Source organism: Oryctolagus cuniculus, chromosome 7 (genome assembly GCF_964237555.1).
Source record: "Oryctolagus cuniculus chromosome 7, mOryCun1.1, whole genome shotgun sequence".
Classification (NCBI taxonomy): Eukaryota; Metazoa; Chordata; class Mammalia; order Lagomorpha; family Leporidae; genus Oryctolagus; species Oryctolagus cuniculus.
In genome coordinates this window covers 76,240,233-76,257,162 of record NC_091438.1, presented here as the reverse complement: position 1 = coordinate 76,257,162, position 16,930 = coordinate 76,240,233, and the positions used below count along the sequence as shown (strand labels likewise).

Here is a 16,930-nt window from a genome sequence, read left to right as displayed (position 1 = left end):
GAGAACTTAGAAGACCCCCTTTTCCCTAGAGTTGACTAGTGAGCCCCTGTATACAACAGTCATTAATCTGGTCTTAGTGATCCTATATTAGGCCATAACTAATGTATTCAAGCACCCAGGATGCCACTGTTTCAGAGGCTACTTTAAGGTGTAGGTTACTTGACTATGTCTGTGTATTGTGTGCCATTTTATGAATTTATTTTGATTTTCTCTAGTTTTCTCAACTGAAAATAACAGTTCACTAAGTCATTGTGACGTGCTGGGCTAAATGTTAGGGATAACAATTTCTGCATCATGGGGTCAGACAAGAGAAGAACGCTGTAATCCTCAAAGACCTCTGGTTCTGGGAGTAAGGCCAGCATTCATACAAGGCACGATTGTTATTGCTGAATGTCCCTTTGCAAAGAACCGTGTTTCTTCAACTTTTTGTTTGACCAGACCTACATAAAGAAATACATCTTGTATCGCCACCCTCGATAGGCGAATACAGAAAACTGGAAGGAAATTTCTCAGGACAACTCCTTTATGGTGGGAGGCAATCTAAGGTTTTTCTATCGAGTCCTATTCTTCTCAGTTCTATTCAGAAAACCGAAGTGGTGGTCTTATCTATCAAAGCCATCTCACCATCCCGAGAGAGCGTTGAATCCTCCAATTTGGAAGACACCGAAAAGGGATTTGATCTTCAGCTATTCTTCCCACAGCTCCCGACTGTTCTGTTTTGACCAAACAATGGCAGTTTTGGGGAACCGCACCCCCTCCTCCCAGGCTCCTTTAAGAGTTGGTAACGGCCCACCCCAGGGGGCGGAGGGGCAGGGCCCACTAAATCAGCGGCGCAGGCCAGGCCCGCTTTTCCAGTTCTTGTGAAAGCCAGGGTGTGGGTGCGGAGGCTTGGAGAGGGGGTGGTAAGACAGAGACCACAACTAGGCCTCGCAAGGCTGAAAAGCAGCCGAGGGGACCGAGGGCGGCTTCCCGGCCTTGAGTTTCCGGCGACCCCGCGGGGGTCCGCGCTTGCGCAGAGCGCGTCCCGGGACCGTAGCGCCGCGGAGGCGCCCGCGCGCGCTCTCGCCGAGCAAAGTCCACGGTGGGCTCCGGTGCGCGGGCGGCGCGGCGGCGCGCGCCAGGGGGCGGTCCTGCGCAGCCGGCGCCGCCTGTCTCCGCAAGGTCCTCTCCTCCCAGTCTCCCCCGCGCTTCCTCCACTGAAGCAGTCGCCGCCGCGTCCCCTCCGCCGGCTCGCTCACCCTGGTGGTGCCATGGCGGCCTTCAGCAAGTACTTGACGGCGCGAAACTCCTCGCTGGCGGGGGCCGCGCTCCTGCTGCTCTGCCTGCTCCACAGACGGCGCCGCGCCCTGGGCCTGCACGGGTAAGGCTCGTGGCCGCGGCGCGTTCGCGGGCCCCAGCGGGCGCTCCCGGCTCTTCCCTCCCGGGCCGACAGGTTCCTTTGCCCGGCGGGGTCAGGCGCTTAGAGGGCCGGCAGCGGCTGCTGCCAGGCTGCAATGTCAGGGTGTCCCCCGGGCTCCCCCGCGGCCAGCCGGCCTGTCCGGGCACCTCGCTCTGCGCCTGTGGGTGCGAGTTCTGTAGCCGCGAGCAAAACTGCGCTCCGGCCCAAGCAGCCACCTGCGGTCAGGGCGGGAGAGGGTGCCGGGGTGACCCCCGCCGCCTTTCCCCGACCACCTCCTGTCCTGTCAACTTTCTGGGTGTGTGTGCTAGTGTTGCCATCTCATCTCCAGGCGGAGCGTGAGGATTTGTGTAGTGGAGGGGGGTACGTGATTGGAGGATGGGGATTGGACTGACTTGCCAGGCTGGAGGCGGCTGTCCGAGTCACCTGCACAAGCTTTGGCCCGGTTCCCGAGTCACTGCTGTTGAGAGTGGCTCGTGTGAACCACCCCGGGCCCTATCCTGGGTCCCCTCGGCGAGATCTGCTAACGCCTTGACCCCTTGGAGTTGCTGAGGGAACGCCCTGGCCTTTCATCCAGAAAGGCTTCCTGGGTTTCGGGGTGTTTGGAGGACAAAGTTCCCTATCCTGGCTCTGCTAGGTGAAAGGTGAAAGTGTGTTTTAGGTGATGATCAGGATCCAGTGTGATTACACTCCACTACTGCAGCCGCGGAAGAATTTACCGTTCACGTTGAAGTTGGGGAGGTTGTAAGATCAGGGCGAGAGAGGGGATTGAGTTACAGTTGTGGAACTAAGGGCATACCTTTTACTTGCTGGGCAGTGCTTGTCTCGTGCAAGTGAACGGGAGAGGTTACTTCCCCAGCGTGCTTGCCAGTCACTGGATATTTCACGTTAAATCCTGGCACACTCCTTCATGCATTTTATTTCATTCATTCCTCTGGGCAAGTGGTGTTGTCTTCTGTTTTTGATTTGCCTGAAATATCCAAATTGGTAAGTAGAATTTGGTCTAAAACACTGACATGATTTCTAGGTCACAGTCCCCCTTCCACGAAGTGCTGTCTAGCCTGCTCCTGTCTTCTCCCTACCGACCTCGGGAGGAATGGTACTTCTTTCCCTTCTTAAATCCACTTAACAAAGTTGAAATTGATTTACATCATAGTCTGGATATTGTAGGACCTATTCACACTTCTTCTATTTGTTTTCAAAAGGGCAAATTCTGGAAAATAGAAAACAATATTTTTATTGGATTGTGCCCTGATTCTTTAGTTACAAGTGGAAGTTATCTGGGACTATGCCTAGAGAAAATGCTTAGTGCTTTAGTTTTAATTACATATTTGCAAAGAAGGGTTTAGTGCATAGAGGAAGAGTTGTGATATGGGGTTAAGGACTCAAGGACAGCTCTAAACACTGGATTACCTTTGTGATCTTTTTTTAAACTTTATGGGACTATTATGTGCATATAGAAAATGCAGGTAAGTTTAGTGCTTGAAGAATTTTCCCATATAAAACACTTTGATGTAAGCAGCATCCAGGTCAAGAAACACTATTGGCACCTCATAAATATGTACAATTTTTATGTATCAGGTTTTAAAAAAAGAAGCAATATTATCAGCACCCCAGAAACTCCTTTCTGTCCCAGTCCAAGGTTACTGTCATACCAATTTAGAAAACCATAGGTTATTCAGTAAGAGAAATTTTAACCAATATCTAATAGGAAGTACTAACAATAGCAATAAAATAGTTTAAAAGGATTTGTCATATCAAATAATTTTGACTCTTCATTCACTACCATAAAATGCTTTAACAATATCTTTGAGAAATATTGCCAACTTTGGAGAAGATTAAATTATGCAACAGACAATTTACCGAACTGAAGATTATTGTTAATTTTTTTGCATTGTGATAAGTTGGGAAAATATTTTTACAAGTTAAGTATTTTGTGGGAGGAGAATGAAGATTAGGCATGGAGTTTAAATTACTGAGATAAAAGGAATTAACTGTTTTGAAATCACTAAGAATGGTGATGAGTCTCTGTAGATGTTATTCTAGAATTTTATGAATATCTTTCACTACCTTTAGTAACACGATTTGAAAATTAGAGAATTCTAACTTTATATTACTGGTCTTTTGAATATGTTTGGAAACAGGACCAATTAGTCTGAATGTCTGATGCTTAATTAAGGAACCTGTGGCTATTTTGTTTGTATTGTTAATAGTAGGTTTGTCTTAGAGTATACTCATATATTCCCTTATAATTGATTAGTTATAGAGCTAGTGGAACTGCTTTAAATGTTACAATGTAACATTATTCCAGAAGGTATAATTTAATATTCTGGGTTATATTTTATTTTTGTTAATGCAGCTTTTCTGAGCAACCAAATCTCCTGTGTTTGTATGTATCCTTTTATTATGAAGAATTTCACAGATGTACAAACTAAATAGAATAATGTGATGATTCCCTGTACACCTTACCCAGGAAGCACCAACAATATTCTGCTGTTCTTGTTTCATCTATACTTCCTCCTCATTCCTTCTTTTTACAGGTTTTTAGGTAAAACTTATATACATTGAAATGTGCAAATCTCTTTTTATAAGGTTTTTTTTTTTTTTTAAATTTATTTAACAGGTAGCGGAGTTATAGACAGTGAGAGAGACAGAGAGAAAGGTCTTCCCTCCGTTGGTTCACCCCGCAAATGGCCGCCACAGCCGGTGCTGCGCCGATCTGAAGCCAGGAGTCAGGTGCTTCCTCCTGGTCTCCCTGAGGGTGCAGGGGCCCAAACATTTGGGCCATCTTCCACTGCCCTCCTGGGACACAGCAGAGAGCTGGACTGGAAGAGGAGCAACTGGGACTAGGACCTGGTGCCCATATGGGATGTCAGTGCTGCAGGCGGAGGATTAACCAAGTGAGCCAGGGCGCCGACCCCTGGAAATCTTAATTATATATATTTTAAACAAATCTGTGCACTTGTGTAACACACCTATATCACTAGTTAGAACATTGTCATGTCACCACAAAGTTCCCTTATATTCATTCCTAATAATATCCCATGACTACTGTACTTACTTTTTTCACATTACTTTTGCCTAATTGTACATTTTGTTTTGTATTTTTGGAGAAAAGTAGAACATTTTGGCTCAGGTATAAAGTGGGCGAGGCGATTTATTCAATTCAAAGGAAGTATCTCTTTAAGAATGTTGTAAAGGGGCAGGTGCTGTGGCATAGCGGTTAAAGCCTCCGCCAGCAGTGCTGGCATCCCATATGGGTGCTGGTTCAAGTCCCCACTGCTCCATTTCTGATCCAGCTCTTTGCTATGGCCTGGAAAAGCAGTAGACTAAGGCCCAAGTCCATAGACCCCTGCACCTGATTAGTAGACCCAGAAGAAGCTCCTGGCTTCGGATTGGCACAGCTCCAGCCGTCATGGCCATCTAGAGGGTGAACCAGCAGATAAGTGGAAGACTTCTCTCTCTCTCTCTCTCTCTCTCTCTCTCTGCCTTTCTGTCACTCTGTCTTTCAAATAAATAAATAATTTTTTAAGGAATTTTGTAAAACTGCTAGGTTCTCTCTCTCTCTCTCTCTCTCTATATATATATATATATAAATGTATATAACACATTAAATAAAATAAGGTATATTTTCTTAGGGAACTTGCATTCTTCTTAAGGAGAAGAAACCTAAACACATGTAGATGTGCCTTAGTGATTCTGAGAAAGACAAGGTTAAGGTGTTTGGGAAGAGCTAGGTAAGGCTTTATGAGTGATGTGAGCTAAGCTTAGAAAGTACGCAAGAATTGGTAACTGGAACAAATGGTATCACAGCCCTTATTAGAGTTTTTTGCATTTGTGTTAGGAGGAAACTTTGTGGTGCCCTTTCAATTCCTCTTCCACTGCCACTGGAGAGCTTACTAAGTAATACAAATATGATTGTACTGTTCCTTCATTACAGTATTTCAGCTACTCTAAAATGCAGACTTTTTGTGTTCATGATTTGGTTCTTGCCTACTTTTGTACTTATCCAGCCATATGGAATGAACTTATAGTCTCCGAGTGTGACATACTCTGCCCAACCTGTGTAGGCTGATTTTAATCACAATCATGCCCTGCACTTCACCTCACCCACTGATGTTTACTTTCCTTCAGGTCTTAGCTCAATCAACATTTCTGTTGAGTGTTTTTATGCCTTTTCCTAATCTCCAAGCTGGCACAGGTGCCTTCTGCTTTCCTGATACTGTAAGTAGTTACTACTCTGTAAATCTGTTTTCCTGGCTTCTGTCTACATTAGACCATGAGGACATGGACTGAGTCATGTTTAAAGCCCTGACTTGGCTAGGTCACATGATAGATACTCAGTGCTTATGGAGTGGATGGGTGATGCAGGATAGTTGAAGAATGTTTTTACAAGCAGTTGAAAATGTGAGACTGGTACAAATATGAACAGAGGCATTGTCTTCAAAGAAGTGATAGTTGTGTACCTGAGAGTATAGAACTGGGTAGTGGAAATCCGTGGGCCAGTTTTAGAAGGCATGGAAAGGGTCCAGTCTATATTGCCATGGTATTCTATTATCTTAAACACACCACGTTACTACAATTTCTTTTCTCTCTCGTCAGTGCTTACTGAGTAAAGTTCAGATTTCTCATCCTGAATTTCAGAGCCGTCCTTAATCTGGTTTCACCTTACCTGGCTAATATTGTATGCCATTGCCTGCCAGTGGGTACTCTTTGTTCCAAATCAGTCACTTCCTGCACAATTATTCTTTAACAGGCTACCTTAATTCCTGGTTTAGGAGCTTTAATCCTGCGAGTAGTGATATCTGGACTGTCTCTCTGTGTCCTCTGTTCTCCACCTGTTACCTGTAAAGGGGTAGGTCAGAGTCACCCCTTCTGTGGAGTGTTATGATGATCTATATAACAACCATCCTCCTTTTAGCATTCTGAAGCATGCATTTAAGTTCCTCTTTTGTTTTACCTGTTCATTGTTTGATTGAAATCTAACTGGTTGTCCCAAGGTCTGCCAAGTTCTGGGGGTGATCATCCTTTCTAAAGCCCCAGTGTATAAATGGTGGGAACACAGTTTCCACTCCCAAGTATTTCTGAGGAGTTGCAGGGAGCTTGTGTTTCTCTTGGACACAGCCTGCTTCACTGTTTTGTTTCTGCTCTATGTTAGATCCCTTTTACATCTTGTGTCTTGAGCCTGTCTCTTTGGTGTCTGCCTTGATTTCTCTCAAACATCAGTCATGAAGCAGTTTAGTTTTCTTGAAAAACTGGGAGTAGTGACATAGTCAACAGCTTAGAATTATTTTGCTTAGAAGTTCTTTGGACTTTCCCAGTGTTGGAAATTTGTGGTGATTCCTCCCCGCCGCCTCTCTATGTCTCAGTCCTGTGGCCTGTTGGTTGGCCCTTATTTACCCAGTGGATGTCCTTGTATCTCTAGCTTTTCCCTGTACTCCCTTCACACAAATCCCTCTACTTGTTTCCTGCAGATTTCCAATTCATCTTTCCTTCCTTAGAACCGCATCTTTCAAATCAAGTTCTGGAATGGCTGGCTTCACTTTTCTCAGTTTCACTGTTCCACTGACAGTTTTGCAGGGTACAGGCTTGAGTTACAGGGAGTGGCTGAAGATGTATGAGACTTTTAGGGTGAACCCTGAGTGAGTGGTTGCTACATGAGCTGGCCCCATTTAGATACTCAGAATAAAAAAGATGCTTAAGCAACCTTAGGTGAAAAAACATTAAAGAATTTGCCCACAAAAGCAGCTGCGTACTGAACCTAGTTGAGACAGATCATCAGGCCCGCCGTAGTGTTCTGAGAACTTTGTAGTAGTCTGTGGTCTGCTGGAGGAACTGCTAGTGGTTTATTTCGTTTTTAGTTTTTGGCACATTGGCATCCTTAGGCAGCCATTCTGTCTTAGGGCTTTTGCACTTGCTATTCTCCTGCCTGAATTGCTCTTTCCCTGTATAACCCCACTGCTTACTGTCTCTCTTCTTCAAGTCTTTCAACAGACATCTTTTTAGTAAAAGGTATTGCTACTCCATTTAAAAAGTGTCCTCTGTCCATCTTCCTGGCTTTGCTTTTCTCCTAAGCACATATTGCTATAAATGTACTATTTATTTTACATATTTATCTTATTTATTGTATGTTTCTGCTGCTAGGATATAAGCAGGAATTTGTTTATTTTGTTCATTGTTATAGCAGTAGTGGCTTAGAACTATGGCGGGCATATAGTAGGCTCTCAAAAAAATGCTCCAACAATTCTATCTCTAGATGCTCATTTTTTAAGGCTATAGTTACTGTTCTAAATAGCAGTTTTTTCTTGCTGCAAATGGAAATATTGACTCCCTATGGATGTTATGATCTCTTTAGAAGCTAGATCCCTTATACAGGTTAAACATCCTCAACTTGAAGATCCAAAATCTGAGACTCTTTGAACCTTGACACAAGGCTCAAAAAGTTTTGAACTTTGGAGCCTTTCAGTTAAGATCAGTGATATTCAACCAGTACCTTTTTTTTTTTTTTGCTGGTATTTCAAATTCTAAAAACTCCAAAGTCTTAACACTCTGATCCTGAGCATTTTGATTAAGGGGTGTTTAACTTGTACTTGTTTTATATATATATATATATATATATATATATACACACACACACACACGTATATATGTATATGTATATATATACACATACACACACACACACACACACATATATATATAAAGCAAGTCTCAGATCCTTGTAAAAATGTTATTATCATTTTATAAGCTACTTTTGACAGTTAATAGAGTGGTGGGCCAGCTTTGTGGTACAGTAGGTTATGCTGCTGCTTGCTGTGCTGGCATCACATATTGGAGTACTGGTTCAAGTCCCTCTTGCTCTGCTTCCAATATAGCTCCCTGCTAATGTGCCTGGGAAAGCAGCTGTGTCCCATGTGGGAAGTTGAAACGAAGTTCCAGGCTCCTGGCTTTGTCCTGGCCCAGCCTTACCCTGGCCATTGAGGCCATTTGGCGAGTGAACCAAAAGATGGAAGATCTCTTTCTCTCTTTGTCCCTCTCTCTCTGTCACTCTGTCTTTAAAATAAATAAAATAAAATCATCCATAAAGTCATAAACATAATACATTTTATTTTTGTTCCCTTTCATAATTTTCACATAATTATGTTTTATTATTTTCATTTATAGCATATATCTTTACTGTATTTCTATATGATCTTTATAACTATACTTTTGTTTAAAGATTTATTTTTATTTATTGGGGCTGGCATTGTGGCATAGCTGGTAAAGCCATCTGGAATGTGGGTATCCCATATGTTTCATGTCCTGGCTTCTCCACTTGCGATCGAGCTCCCTGATAGTGGCCTGGGAAAAGCAGTGAGAGATGGCCTGAGTGCTTGGTCCCCTGATACCCATATGTGAGACCTGGAAGAAGCTTCTGGCTCCTGACTTCAGCTTGGCCCAGCCCTGGCTTTTGCGGCCATCTGGGGAGTGAACTATGGATGGAAGATCTCTTTCTCTGTGTAACTGACTTTCAAATAACTGGATAAATCTTTAAAACAAATGTATTTATTCAAATTGCAGAGTTAGAGAGAGAGAGAGAAAGATATCTTTCCATCTGCTGGCTCACTCCCCAGATGGTTGTAATGGCCAGGGCTCTTTAGACTAAAGCTAGGAGGCTGGAACTCCATCCAGTTCTTCCACGTGGGTGGCAGGGGCCAAAGTACTCAGGCCATCATCTTCTGCTTTCCCAGGTGCATTACCAGGGAGCTGGATTGGAAGCAGAGCAGCAGGGACTTGAATCAGCACTCTTCGTGGATGCTGGTGTCACAAGCACTGCACCACAATGCTGCTGGCCCCAATAACTATACTTTTAAAGAATATATAAGTCTTCCTCTATATGGCTATAATTTATTTTACCCTTAAGTATTGGGCAGCGTATTAATCAGCATTTCATTACTACAATGAAATAAGTGGGGCAACTAACCTTACCAAATGAAACAGTTTACTTAATTCACAGTTTTGGAGGGTCAAGTTTAAGATCGGGTGGCCCATTAGTTTGGACTGTATGAGGATAGTGGATGGCAGTGGCAGAGCACATGTGGAGGAATATGGAGAGAGGGAAACAGAGTTTGGGCCCAGCTAAGTCTGTCATAGCCAACCCAGTCGTGAAAACTCCCTCTGAGGGCACACTCTCAAGGAACTAAGGACCTCCCACTAAGACCGCTTTTTAGTCACCATAATAAATTTCCATCCTGTTAATATCATTAAACTTAGAGTTTAAACAGCTGCATGAATTTGGGGGTCAGATGATTTCACATATAACGGGCTCTAGGTTGCCTCTGGAATTTTTACAGATAGTACCATATATTTTTGCAAGTGAATATTTCCATGTCTGCTATATAATTTCCTTGGAATAAATTGCCAGAAAATAGAATAAAAGAATGGAAGCTGGAGAGCTTCAGTATTTGTGGAAAGAATGTAAATGTCTGGAGCTACACAAATTGACATGTTTGCTGATTTGCAATACTATGAGTTAATTATTTACTCATCATTGAAGTTGTTAAATTTTTTCCTACTTTAGAGGTGAAGAATAGTGTTGCAAGATTGTTTTAATTTGCATGAGAGAAAGGTCTTCCTTGCGTTGATTCACTCCCCAAATGGCCGCAGTGGCTGGAGCTGGGCCTATCTGGAGCCAGGAGCCAGGAGCCAGGAGCCTCGAGCCTCGAGCCTCCTCCGGGTCTCCCACACAGGTGCAGGGGCCCAATGACTTGGGCCATCCTCTACTGCTTCCCCAGGCCATAGCAGAGAGCCGGATCGGAAGAGGAGCAGCTGGGACTAGAACCGGTGCCCATATGGGATGCCGGCGCCACAGGCAGAGGATTAACCCACTACGCCACGGTGCCGGCCCCACTATGCATGTTTTTATCTTGCTTGTCAAATTTCTGTGTATGAGCCTGCATTATATTCAGACCTGGCATTCAGTGTAGTTACCATTCTTGGGAGTGAACTTCAGAAAAAAAGAAAAAGAAATTGAGGTGGAATCATATATTTTTGTCATTCAAGAACAAAGCTAGAAGAAGTAGCTTGGCTTGAGATCAGTAGGCAGGAATCAGTGAACTACTAGAAGAGAGGAACCCGAAGATCATACCCTTACGTCTTAGACGAGGGAGTGCCGGCTGCAGCCATGCTGAGTTCTCTGATGTTCTGCACAGAAATGATTAGGAGGCTCTTTCCACAGAGTTGGGGGTGTAATATGAGTCTTAATTAATCCAGCATTTAAATGTGAGGTGCAGAGGACTCAGTGCTTATTAGTGAGATAGGTCTCTTTCCTAGAGAAGAAGACATATTTGTTCCATACTTATTGTGTATGGGGCATTTGGGAGGTTAACAAATTAGATAAGATTTTTGCTGTTAAAGATCAGGCAATTGAAAGAATCCTTTATTTTAATATTTTATGCCAGATTTCTACTTAAAAGACAAATATCCTTTCATATTTTATTTAAAATATTTTTCTTCATTTACTTCCGAATATGGTTACATGATTTCAGGAAATTAGACTTAAGGAAATTAGATTTGTGGCTCATTTGACTTTCCCCCCCAACAATGTCCAAGATACATTGTTCAGTAAAGGGTGTGGGAGGAAGCAAGTATAGGGCAGAGTAAATGATAGCATCTTGTATCTCAAGTATAAGATTAGTTCCAATCTAAGTATTGATGGGTGAATCCATTTCTGTATGTGTTTTTTTGTTGGCTTAACTGAGTAGCTATTTCTCATTCCCCATGCTGGGGAAAACAACAGTGTGGGAGGAAATATAATCTTTTTTTCTCAAAGAAACCTTTGATTTAATGAGTTTCATAAGTACTACTTTAGGAATGTAGTGATTTTTCCCACTTTACCCGCCCTCTCACCCCCACTCTCACCCCACCTCCTCCTCCTTCTCCCATTCCCAGTCCCATTCTCCATTAAGATTCATTTTCAATTAACTTTATACAGAAGACCAACTCTGTACTATAAAGATTTCAACAATTTACACGCACACACACACACACACACACACACAAAACTGTTTGAGGCCAAGTTTTACAGTTAATTCTCATAATACAACTCATTGAGGACAGAGGTGCTGTGTGGGAAGTAAGTACACAGTGACTCCTGTTGTTAATTTAATCATTTTTTTAACTTTTATTTAGCAAATATAAATTTCCAAAGTACAGCTTATGCATTACAATGGCTTCCCCCCCCAAAACTTCCCTCCTGCCCGCAACCCTCCCAACTCTTGCTCCCTCTCCCATTCCATTCACATCAAGATTCATTTTCAATTATCTTTATATACAGAAGATCCATTTAGTATATATTAAGTAAAGATTTCAACAGTTTGCACCCACACAGAACATAAAATGTAAAATACTGATTGAGTACAAGTTATATCATTAATTCACATTGAACAACACATTAAGGACAGAGATCCTACATGAGGAGTAAGTGCACGGTGACTCCTGTTGTTAACTTAACAAATTGACACTCTTGTTTATGGCGTTAGTAATCTCCCTAGGCTCTAGTCATGAGTTTCCAAGGCTATGGAAGCCTTTTGAGTTCGCTGACTGGACTTATTTAGATAAGGTCATAGTCAAAGTGGAGGTTCACTCCTCCCTTCAGAGAAAGGTACCTCTTTCTTTGATGGCCCGTTCTTTCTACTGGGATCTCACTCGCAGAGATCTTCCATTTAGGTCCCCCCCCCCCCCCCCCCCAGAGTGTCTTGGCTTTCCATGCCTGAAATGCTCTCATGGACTTTCAACAAATAGTACTAATAAGGGCCGGTGCTGTGGCTCACTAGGCTAATCCTCCGCCTTGCGGCGCCGGCACACCGGGTTCTAGTCCCGGTCGGGGCGCCGGATTCTGTCCTGGTGCCCCTCTTTCAGGCCAGCCATTGGAGGGTGAACCAACGGCAAAGGAAGACCTTTCTCTCTGTCTCTCTCTCTCACTGTCCACTCTGCCTGTCAAAAAAAAAAAAAAGTACTAATAAGAAAAAAAAAAAGCTGTTCCTCTACAGTCAAGACAAGGGCTGTTCAAGTCATTGCTTCTTTTTTTTTTTTTTTTTTAAAGATTTTATTTATTTATTTGACAGATAGGGTTACAGACAGTGAGAGAGAGAGAGGGAGAGACAGAGAGAAAGGTCTTCCCTCCGTTGGTTCACTCCACAAATGGCCGCAACGACCGGAGCTGCGCAGATCAGAAGCCAGGAGCCAGGAGCTTCTTCCTGGTCTCCCATGCGGGTGCAGGGGCCCAAGCACTTGGGCCATCCTCCACCGCTATCCCAGGCCACAGCAGAGAGCTGGACTGGAAAAGGAGCAACTGGGACTAGAACTGGCACCCATATGGGATGCCGGCGCCACAGGTGGAGGATTAACCCAGTGCGCCATGGCACCAGCCCCAAGTCGTTGCTTCTTAAAGTGTCAGTTTCACTTCCACAGATTTCCTTTTAGGTGCTCTGTTAGTTATCAGATCAGGGAGAACATATGGTATTTGTCGCTTTGGGACTGGCTTATTTCACCAAGTATGATGTAGGAAATGTAATCTTTAGTACATTCTGCTGCTTAAGTGTTGTGTGTTGGGAGGCTAGGCGTTGAGATCCAAATTTAATGAACATTCTAGCACCAGTCTTGTGGAACTATATGTATATAGAAAATGTGTACAACCTCAGCATTACTAGCCCTGTAGTAGGAACACACCTCTATGGGAGGGAGCACCAAGACGGGAAAACTTAATTCCTCTGGTTGTTACCCTGGGAGGTTTCTCATTTGAGCCTGATTTTTTTTTTAAAGATTTATTTTTTGAGCCTGATTTTAAGAAATGGTGTTTTGCTCATGCAGGAAGGGAAAATAACTAGAGCAAAGGTGTGAGAAGGTGCTACAAGGCACAGAGCTTTTATTTATTTGAAAGACAGAAAGAGGGGGGAGGCAAAGAGATCTTCTATCCCCAGATGACCACAATGGTCAGGACTAGGCCAGGTCAAAGCCTGGAGCCTGGAACTCCATCTGGCTCCCAGGTGGGTTGCGTGGGTGCAAGTTCTTTGGCCATCCTCTGCTGCTTTCCCAAGCACATTAGCAGGGAGCTAGATCAGAAGTAGAGCAGTGGGGATTTGAACTGCCACTCTATGTGATACTGGTATTGTACTTGACAGTTTAACCCCTTATTCCACAACACTGCACCCCCCCATTTTTTTTTTTTATTTTTTGTGAAGATTTGTTTTATTTATTTGAAAGGCAGAATGAGAGAGAGAGAGAGACGAACACACATACAGAAAGGCAGAATGACAGGGAGAAGAATAACAGTGTTTTGAAAGAATAGTTCTGTTACCTTCATTTTGCAGGTAAGGTACCAGAAAGGTAAAAGATAAAAAAAAAAGCAGTTTGGAAATTGTACTCCCTCCCCTTTTTTTTCTTTCACTGTTTAATCTACAGATTTTAATGTATGTTTTATTTTTCTGATCAAATTGTTAGTAATGCTTTATCTTTCTCCCAGGTAGTAAGGGGACTTTCAGAACACTACTTCCATACACTTTCAGCCTGATTTATATGTGATTGCTGCATATTTTTTCTTTAGCTATGTGAAATCTGTTTAATTTCAATTGTATATTTTTAAAACTTGGGTTTGATTTTGTCAGGACAGTGTTACTTTAAAAAAATATTTATTTATTTATTCGATAGGTAGAGTTACTGGGGTGGGAAAGGATGGGGGAGGGGAGAAAGAGAGGGAGAGAGAGGGAGAGAAATCATCTCTTGGTCCTTTCCCCAAATGGCTAAACCTGCTGGGACTGGTCCAGGCTGAAGCCAGGAGCCAGGGCTCCATCTGGGTCTCTCACATGGGTGAGCTGGGCCCAAGTACTTGGACTAACTTCTGCTGCCTTCCTAGGTGTATTAGCATTGAGTTGGAATGGAAGCAAGGTAGGCAGGACTTGAACTGATGCTCAGATGTGGGATTCCAGCACTTCAAGCAGCAGCCTATCCTGCTGGGCCAAAACGTTGACCCCATAGTCACTGTTAGTTTTTGTAGTTTACTCTTCTTGGTAGGAATCTTTTTTTTTTTTTCCCCAAAAGTTGTGTTTTTAGAAGAATATAGTCTGCATTGTTATTTTGCCAGATGTGTCTGGAAATTCCGACATCTGAAAATGTTTTGGTTTTGTTTTTGTTATTTCTGCTGGTCTTTGAGTCAAGTTACTTTGTGCTTGATTATGTTTGTATATAATCTGGATGATTTATTTAAAAGTACTTACTGGAGTACTTTGAGGCTTATAGTAACATACTTTGCTTTTAAAGCAGAGTTTGCTTCTTTAGGTGGGTAGGTTCAGTGTCAGGGGACAACTTAAAGCAAGTTCCTTAAGAATGCATTATAAAATTTTGGTACAGCACCTTAGACAAAAGCAAGACTCAGGTTTCAGAGTTTGTATTTTTGTTTCCGAAAGCAGTTGTATCATTGGATTTCTACATTATTGTCATGTTAATACTTTCTTTCAGCTCCTCTACCTAACTTCAAATCTGCATTTTTTTTTTTTCCATGTCCTGGACAATTCCTTATATAATTACTTACTGGGATGTGAAATCAACATGTTTACAGTGACTCTATTTATTGTTTCCCTGAATGTTCCTTTTTCTGTTATTTTGTATTGTGGTTAATGGAGTCACTATCTTCCAGTCACTCAGGTGCAAACTGAGATAGTGTGCTGTCCAGTACTTCCTCTGGCTTCACAGAATTCTTTAAATTTGTGCCCTCTCCGTCTTATTTCCACATTTTCTTACTTCCCAGCTCTGTATATTCCCTTACCCTGCTATTTGCGGTGATTTTCCTGCTTTTTTCTTCTCATTCTTAAACGTACTACCTTTGTTCAGGTGTTCATTATCTCTGACCTGGGCCATTATCACTTGGTGCCTCATGAATCAGTGTTCTAGTCACCAAGGGCAGAGATTATCTGAGATAAATAGTGTTATTCCCACTCCTACAGATGAGAATCAGTCTGTTTTTTCTTAGTCACACAGCTGGTAAATAGGGTAAAGATGATCACCAACATTTTTTGAATCTTTATCACATACCAGGTTCTATAATAAGCACTTTACATATTTTAACTAATGCAAATGAGAAAACTAAAGTAGAGAGAGATCATGTAACTTGGCCGAAGTTGCTCAGTTCAGCACACAGAATTGGGATTCTAATCCAGGAAATCTCTCTCAAGAGCCATATTTTAATCTAGTGGTCTACTACTGTAACTAGGATTTGGACAGATTTAGTGGGACTCTAAAACACGTGCACCCTTTGCATATCATACTAGAAAACAACGATTTTCCTTTTCTGTAATGGACTGCGCTATTTTAAGAGGTTAGTTTTTTTGCTCGTGATGTTCTGTTAACATGGAATGTCATATTGCTTTTGTCATCTTCACTCTTGGTCCTGCTCGTTTTGTCTCATTTTAAATTTCACATCCTTTCTAGAATAAAATTTTTACTTTTTTTCTTTACCAGTTCAGATTATTATTATTTTTTTTGACAGGCAGAGTGGACAGTGAGAGAGAGACAGAGAAAGGTCTTCCTTTGCTGTCGGTTCACCCTCCAATGGCCGCCGCAGCCGGCGCGCTGCGGCCGGCGCACCGCGCTGATCCGATGGCAGGAGCCAGGAGCCAGGTGCTTCTCCTGGTCTCCTATGGGGTGCAGGGCCCAAGCACCTGGGCCATCCTCCACTGCACTCCCGGGCCACAGCAGAGAGCAGGCCTGGAAGAGGGGCAACCGGGACAGAATCCGGCACCCCGACCGGGACTAGAACCTGGTGTGCCGGCGCCGCAAGGCGGAGGATTAGCCTAGTGAGCTGCGGCGCCGGCCCAGATTATTTCTTTGATTTGCCTTTCATATCACCTTACTTAGACCTTATTGCTTTTCTTTATCTAATATTATAATTGCTTATCTTTTTTTTTCTCTAGCTAGATTGTAAACTCCTGAGGGCAGGTACCATGCGTGTTAACCTTTGAATCCTTGATGATGTACCTTGCAAGCCTGTAGTATATTTAGGGTCTTGATAAAAGTTCATAGAATGTTCATTTTCAAATTTCTGTTCTAAGATGTCTGTTTTCTTAATTATCCTCAATTTTTCTTAAATTGGAAAGTGACGCCAAAATCAATGCATTTTCTTTACATTCATATAAACATGAATATAAAATTCCTGTATAATGTGCTCCTGCCAACATCTGCCCCTTTCTTACCTTTCTTGTCCTCACTGCTCTGCGTTCTTGTTGGCTTCTTCCCTTTATCTTCCTCTCCTTTCACCATGACAGTGCTTCTGAGATAACTTATAATTCCAGTGGTTCAGAACTAACTGTGTTCAACGTAATCACCTGCCCTCTGTGACCTGGCCTCACCTACTTTTGGGCATTTTATTTATTTGCTCATTTTAAAATTTTATTTATTTTCATTTACTTGAAATGCAGTAAGAGAGACAGATAGAGATCCTCTGTCTGCTGATTTACTCCCCAGATTCCTGCCACAGCTGGGGTTGGGCTATGCTATACTCAG

At 42.8% G+C, this 16,930-nt stretch overlaps 1 protein-coding gene across 2 annotated transcripts in view; it reads left to right on the top strand.

Annotated features, from left to right (window-relative positions):
* Positions 1-874: 874 nt before the first annotated feature.
* Positions 875-16,930, top strand: part of ABCD3 (ATP binding cassette subfamily D member 3) — an 80,337-nt gene continuing 64,281 nt past the window's right edge. Inside the window, exon 1 of one of the 2 annotated variants that reach the window (XM_002715849.5) lies at positions 875-1,360. In XM_002715849.5, the coding sequence (XP_002715895.1) occupies positions 1,251-1,360 (110 nt within the window). In that variant the 5' untranslated portion in view covers positions 875-1,250. The remainder of the gene's footprint in view (positions 1,361-16,930) is intronic. The other variant, XM_017346066.3, reaches the window with a different exon arrangement.